Here is a 6874-nt window from a genome sequence, read left to right as displayed (position 1 = left end):
GCCAAACGAGCTTCAAGCAGGCGGGGAAGCGCAAGTACCGACCGAGTGGCGACGACAACACTGCCAGAAGATCGCGCCCCGTTCGCCACCGAGCTGGCTTAGAAGAAGCAAGTGCGCCGGACGTATCCTCCTCGCGCCGAGCCGACCCCGACGAAGAAGAAAAGTCTGGGGACCAAGATGAAGACGACGACTCGACGCCTCCAGTGTTTTGGCGTGCCAGTGCCAACGCTGTGGAAGCAGCAGCCGATCTATCGGAGCCGACGACGTTCCAAGAGGCTGTGAACGGTCCTGATCAAGTGCACTGGCGCAAAGCGATCCGCGCGGAGCTCAAGTCGATGCGACTGCGTGGTGTGTTTCGAGCTGCCAAGTTGCCTAACGGACAACGCGCCATCGATACCAAGTGGGTGTTCAAGATCAAGCGCAAAGCGGACGGCTCGATCGAGAAGTACAAGGCGCGCCTCGTGGCCAAGGGCTTCAAGCAGAAGTACGGCATTGACTACACCGAGACGTTCTCGCCCGTGGTCAAGTATGTGACGCTGCGCATGGTGATCGCGATTGCTAAGTATTTTGGCTGGCCCCTCGACCAACTCGACGTGGTGACAGCATTCCTGTACGGGATAATGAAGGAGGTGGTCTTCTGCGTGGTTCCGGAAGGCGTCGAACTGGATGGTGACTTCGACTGCCTGGAACTGGTGAAGGCCATCTACGGTCTCAAGCAAGCTTCGCGAGTGTGGAACGAGACCTTCGACGAGTTCGTGTGCTCCATCGGCTTCCAAGTGTCGGCCTTCGATCCGTGCCTCTACATCAAGGTGGTGGACGGTCACTGCGTGCTTGTACTGGTGTACGTGGATGACGTACTGATTACCGGGAGTTCGCCCGAGCTGATCGCACGCACGAAGACCGACCTGAAGACGCGCTTCGAGATGACCGACAGCGGCAAGTGCGCGTTTGTTCTTGGGATCGAGTTGGTGGACGGCCCGGACGGCAGCGTGACCATGTGCCAGCGGCGATACGTGGACGACATCCTGAAGCGCTTCGCCATGGACGAGTGCAAGGCCGTGGTGAGTCCGGTGGACATGAGCACTCGACTGGTTCCAAGAGACGCGGCGACCAAGGTGAACGCTCCGTTTCGCGAAGCTGTTGGTGCTCTGATGCACCTGATGACCGCCACGCGCCCAGACATCGCGTACGCCGTTGGCTATGTATCGCGCTTCATGGAGAACCCCCAAGAGGAACACTGGGTTGCGGTCAAGCGTATCTTTCGCTACCTGCAAGGCACCAAGACGCATGGGATCTGCTTCAAGCCGGGCGACAAGATCGACTTTCGTGGCTACTCGGACGCTGACTGGGCCGGCGACCTCGCCGACCGCAAGTCCACTTCAGGCTACACGTTCATGCTCATGAGTGCGCCTGTGAGCTGGGGAAGCAAGAAGCAATGAAGCGGAGTACATCGCGCTCAGTCTGGCTATCCAAGAAGGCAAGTGGATTCATCGCCTGCTATGCGAGATTCTGGCGGCCGCTAATGAGACTGGACCCGAACTCATGATCCGCGAAGACAACCAGTCGTGCATCAAGATGACGAAGAACCCAGTGAACCACGGTCGCGCCAAGCACATCGACATCAAGTACCACCACATCCGCGATGAAGTCAAGCGCGGCGAAGTCAAGCTCCAGTACTGCGAGACTTCTGTGATGCTAGCGGACATCATGACGAAGGCGCTTGCGGGACCACGCCACACGGATCTGACGGTGGCTCTCGGCATTCGTGGGACTTCGCATTGAGGGGGCGTATTGAGGGTTGCTGGTCTTGGGTACTGTGTACCAGTTGTACCCATTAACCGGTTAACCCGAACCGGTCCAATCCGAACCCACGTTGATTATGGTGATTACGGTAAGTTGTTTACGCCACCGATGATTAGACGAGTAGGATGATTGGATGAACACCGGTGAGTGATGGTTGATTAGATGCACTAGGTGATAGGACGCAGGGTCGCGTGTCTATAACAGTAGGGTGTAAGCTCCAACAATTCAATCACTTTCGAATCTTCATTCTACCCCTCAAGTGCCTTCGCTCCGGTCCCGCCGTCTGCGACGTCCCTCCCTCCGCTTCGTCCGAGCTTCGTGTCCAAGATCCATACCTTCCATCAGATGGACCAATTGATTCCGTAACGCAAGCAGTCTATCATACTCATCATGAGCAGCAGAAGCGTTCATGCCAAATAAATCTTCAATCTCGGCCTTGTAGAACGAGCTATCTATGATTCCTCTGTATGGTCTATCATGGCCTCCGTTCTTCATCAATTCAGACTTGTAGAAATCAACTTTTTGGATGATCGAGAGCTTATCGTTGAGTTCGTTAGTGATCTCCAAATATCGACGAACGCGCTCGTGCATCTTTGATAGCTCCTTGCGGTACATTCTAATCTTAGCATCCTTGTCGTGCTGAGCACAGTATTCGGTTTTAAGAGCATTGCGAGAGCATGGGGTGTCGCTCTTGGTGAGTGCTTGGCATGGAGTCATTGAGCAAGACTCTGAAAAAGGTCGAGCGGACTTGGCCGTGAAGTTGTTGAACACTTGTTAAGAAGATGGAATGTTTGGAAGTGAGACTTAATTTTGAAAGGTTAATGCTGCCGTTCATCTAATCAATCTGCTCATCCAATCATGGTCATCCAATCATCCAGCTCGTCTAATCAAGTTACCCTAATCATAGAATAATCACAGAGTAATTGCGGAGTAATCACGTGTCGTCGGATTGGGCTTAACCAGTAAAACCGGTTACCTGCAACACGCCCCCTCAATCCGAACACTCGTGAACCCCAAGTGCGGCGGTAAGTTCCTTGTGGCGAGGTCCAGAGAGAGCCTTGGTCAAGATGTCCGCCAACATGGTCGCAGTTTCACGGTACTCGACGATCACTTCACCGCGCTTGACTTCATCGCGGATGTGATGGTACTTGATGTCGATGTGCTTCGCGCGGCCATGATTCACCGGATTCTTGGTCATCTTGAAGCACGACTGATTGTCCTCGAAGATCTTCAAACCCGGAGTCGCCACGCCGGATGCCACCAAAATCTCGCACAGAAGTCGGTGCACCCACTTTCCTTCTTGAATAGCCAGGCTTAGAGCAATGTACTCAGCTTCACTCGTAGACAGCGACACACTTGACTGCTTTTTGGAACCCCACGAAATCGGTCCCCCGATGGCTTGAAAGAGGTATCCCGAAGAAGACTTGCGATCACTGACGTCACCGGCCCAGTCCGCATCAGGGTAGCCGCAGAATCCAACATCCTTTCCGGGCGAAAAACGAATTCCGTGCGACGTGGTGCCTTGAAGGTAGCGAAAAATACGCTTGACCGCAGTCCAGTGCTCAACTTGCGGGTTTTCCATGAAGCGCGAAACGTAGCCGACAGCGAAGGCGATATCCGGGCGAGTCGAAGTCATCAAGTGCATGAGTGCGCCGACTGCTTCACGAAAAGGTGCGTCCAATTTTGCCGAGGCATCACTCGCAACCAACTTGGTACTTAGGTCGACTGGACTTGCAGCTGGCTTGCACTTGTCCATACCAAAACGCTTCAAAATATCGTCGATGTAGCGTCGCTGGCACAAAGTCACACTGCTGTCCGCGTGTTCGACCACTTCGATGCCGAGAATATATTTGCACTTGCCACTGTCGGTCATCTCAAACCGCGACTTTAGATGGCGCTTGACGTCGGCAACCATGTCGGTGGAGCTTCCGGTCACCAGCACGCCGTCCACATAAACCAGCAGTAGCACCCATTGTCCGTCGGCAACCTTGATGTAAAGGCACGGATCATTGGCCGAAACTTGAAATCCGATGGAGCGAACATACTCGTCGAAATTCTCGTTCCATACTCGCGAAGCCTGCTTGAGCCCGTAAATTGCCTTCAGCAACTCGATGCAGTCGAAGTCATCATCTAGCTCAACACCTTCAGGTACCGAACAAAATACCTTCTCCTTCACAAGTCCATACAGGAACGCAGTCACCACGTCGAGCTGATCCAGCGGCCATCCAAGGAAGAACGCGATAGCGATTACCATTCGTAGCGTGACGTACTTCACAACGGGCGAAAACGTTTCCGTGTAGTCGATGCCATCTTTCTGCCCGAAGCCCTTCGCGACCAAGCGAGCCTTGTATTTTTCGACAGAACCATCGGCGTTGCGTTTAATTTTGAAGACCCATTTCGTTCCAACAGCACGTTGACCAGTGGGCAATTTTGCCGCGCGAAACACCCCGCGAAGACGCATCGACTTCAACTCCGCGCGAATTGCCTTTCGCCAGTGGACTTGGTCGGGACCATTGACCGCATCCTGAAACGTAGCTGGTTCTGCGGCATCCGTCGCTTCAACCGCATTTGCACTCGCACGCCAAAACATCGATGGTGCTGAGTCTTCATCGCCGCTGTGAGCTGATTCACGGTCCGATTGCGCAGTGTCGTCCGGTGCACTTGCTTCATCCAGACCCGCACCACGCCGGGGACGTCGAACCTTTTCGCGCACTTCAGGGTCGGTACGAAGTTTGCGTTTTCCAGCCTGTTTGATTTCGGGGACGGCATCGCTAAGGTCCAGATCATCAAAGTACTCCACCGTATCGTCGACTTCATCGTCCGAGTAAACTGCAGGGCCAAAACGGGTCTCGTCGAAAGTGACATCGCGAGATATCCCAATCTTCCCCGCCTCGATGTCCTACACCCGATAGGCCTTCGACCGCTCTTCATAGCCCATGAAAATTCCTTCACGAGCTTTCGGGTCCCATTTGCGTCGCTTTTCTTTCGGCGTCAAGACGTACGCTGTGCACCCGAAAATCCGCATGTGCTTGACACTTGGCTTCGATTTGTACACGACCTCGAACGGAGTTTTTCCAGCGACCTTCGGGGACGGCAATCGGTTCTTGATGTAAATCGCAGCCATCGCCACCTCGGCCCAGAAGCACTTGTCCAATCCAGCATGATGAAGCATGCTGCGTCCGATGGTCACGATAGTATGGTTTGCGCGTTCTGCAGTGCCGTTGGTTTGGTGCGCGTACCGAACGGTAGGTTGCATGTCAATACCATACCATTTTTCCTTGTTGACAGCCGCCGCACACCCCGGAATTCTTCGACGTTTCAGGCAGACTCGCGTCAGTGATCATCTTCGTTGACACCATTTTTCGCAGAACATCATGTGGGGCATGTCCCATGCGCGCGTGTTAGTCGACACCATTTACCGACACCGAAGACACAGAGTTCGCGCTGACGTTCGGAGCCAGTAGAGTCCATCGTTAAGGTCGGTGACGGCAACAATTTGCTTCGACTTTTTCAGCGCAATGTGCATCCTGGTGCCGTCGAACACCACTTGGAACCGGCCCGACTTGTTGATCTGCGGCACCGAAAGCAAATTCTTGTTCATGCCCAGCACGTCCAGCGCGTCTTCGATCACGATCTCACGTTCATCACCGTTGGGTAAGGTAACACGTTGGAGAACGGTTCCGACACCCAAAATCCTGGACGAGTCTCCGTTAGCGACCGTAAGCTTGTGGAGTAGCGCCATCGCAGAAATCTCGCGAATGCGATCTCGCACAAACTCGGCGCGACTGGATAGCGGTCGCGCCGAGCAAATTATTCCCGGTGGTTGGAGTAGCGTATCTTCGAAATACAGGCCCAAGTCTTCGCAGGCTTCGGAGTTGGGGGTTCTTGTGTTGACGCTTGTTCCTTGTCGTAAAGCGTCGAGCCTTGGGCGTGCGGCGTTATCGGGCCGGCGTTTCCTGGGGCTTGTGTAGCGTTATCGGGCCTACACGGGGGGTCTTGTGCACGGCGGTTATCAGGCCAGTGCGGCCCTTCGCCTAGGCAGCGTGTTATCGGGCGCCCACCTATACGGTATACGTTTAACGTGCCTTTGTTCCAGCACGGTTCTGTGGGGGATGGGCACCCGAACCAGCAAACGACGGGGGGGGGGCGCGATATCGAGGCGGCTCTACTTGCCGGCGCTTGGTGGTTCCCCTGGAACCTCGGAGAAGACGGGAGGTCATTGTGGTTCAGAGAAATTTCGGGACTGAGTCCTTACCCTATCATATGTCCTTGCTGCTGGCTACTCCGTACTACTGCTTGCTAAGCCTACCACCCTACGCCTATCCCTGCGTCTTTCGTGCTTGCACTGCCGTTCTTCAACCTGATTTGCGTAACGTAATCACGACTTGGGCTCGACGGGGTTCCTCAACGGGGTTTCTCGACGGGATTTCTCGACGGGATTTCTCGACTGGGTTTAGGGTTGACGGGTTTTGGGGAAACGGGCGCGCTGGTTGACCCGTCGGATGATTACGCGTCGCACTGGATTCTGGCACCGTGTCTCACGGCCCATCACCCGCGCCGACGTTCCCGTCGAGCTCGGCCCTGCGTCGCGCCCATCAATCCGCGTCGCGTTTCATCAGCCGCGTCGAGGTCCATCACTCGCGTCTGCCGACATCCATCTCGGCGCCTTTTTCCTCCAGCGCCCGGCGTGCCCACTTCTTCGCGGGGCACTACACCACATCACCGACGACTTGGTGATCAGCCGGACTCATCTGCCAATTGTGACTTGGGTCCCCGTTGGTGCGCTACCAAGAACCCCAGGCTACGTTTGGCTCAGCTCGAGGAAATACACCGAATGGCAGGTCCTAACGTACGAGGCGGTACGTGATGACACGCTCTTCAAGCGAGAATGCGAACTTTACCACCAGTGGCTGGCCAGCCAGCCGTCTGCAGTGGAGCGCCCAAGCTACCCGGTGCCCAAACACATACTGCGACCGCCGGCGAACAGGTCGAACCGTGCTACTCGCTGCGACGACCTGGCCAGCGTGGCTGACGGCGTGCCAGTTGGTACGGATCCAGCTACAGAGTCCCC

General features: G+C 55.2%; 1 protein-coding gene across 1 annotated transcript; it reads right to left on the bottom strand.

Moving 5' to 3' along the window:
* Positions 1-2148: 2148 nt before the first annotated feature.
* Positions 2149-2511, bottom strand: PHYSODRAFT_445425 (hypothetical protein; the record flags this gene model as incomplete). The annotated part of the gene is made up of 1 exon (XM_009536891.1): positions 2149-2511. A coding segment is annotated over one exon (363 nt), but the record flags the coding sequence as incomplete, so codon positions are not given.
* Between the last annotated feature and the right edge of the window lie 4363 nt (positions 2512-6874).

This window comes from Phytophthora sojae (assembly GCF_000149755.1).
Source record: "Phytophthora sojae unplaced genomic scaffold PHYSOscaffold_9, whole genome shotgun sequence".
Lineage (NCBI taxonomy): Eukaryota > Oomycota > Peronosporomycetes > Peronosporales > Peronosporaceae > Phytophthora > Phytophthora sojae.
The sequence above is the reverse complement of the archived record's forward strand: the minus strand, read 5'-3'. Positions and strand labels throughout refer to the sequence as shown.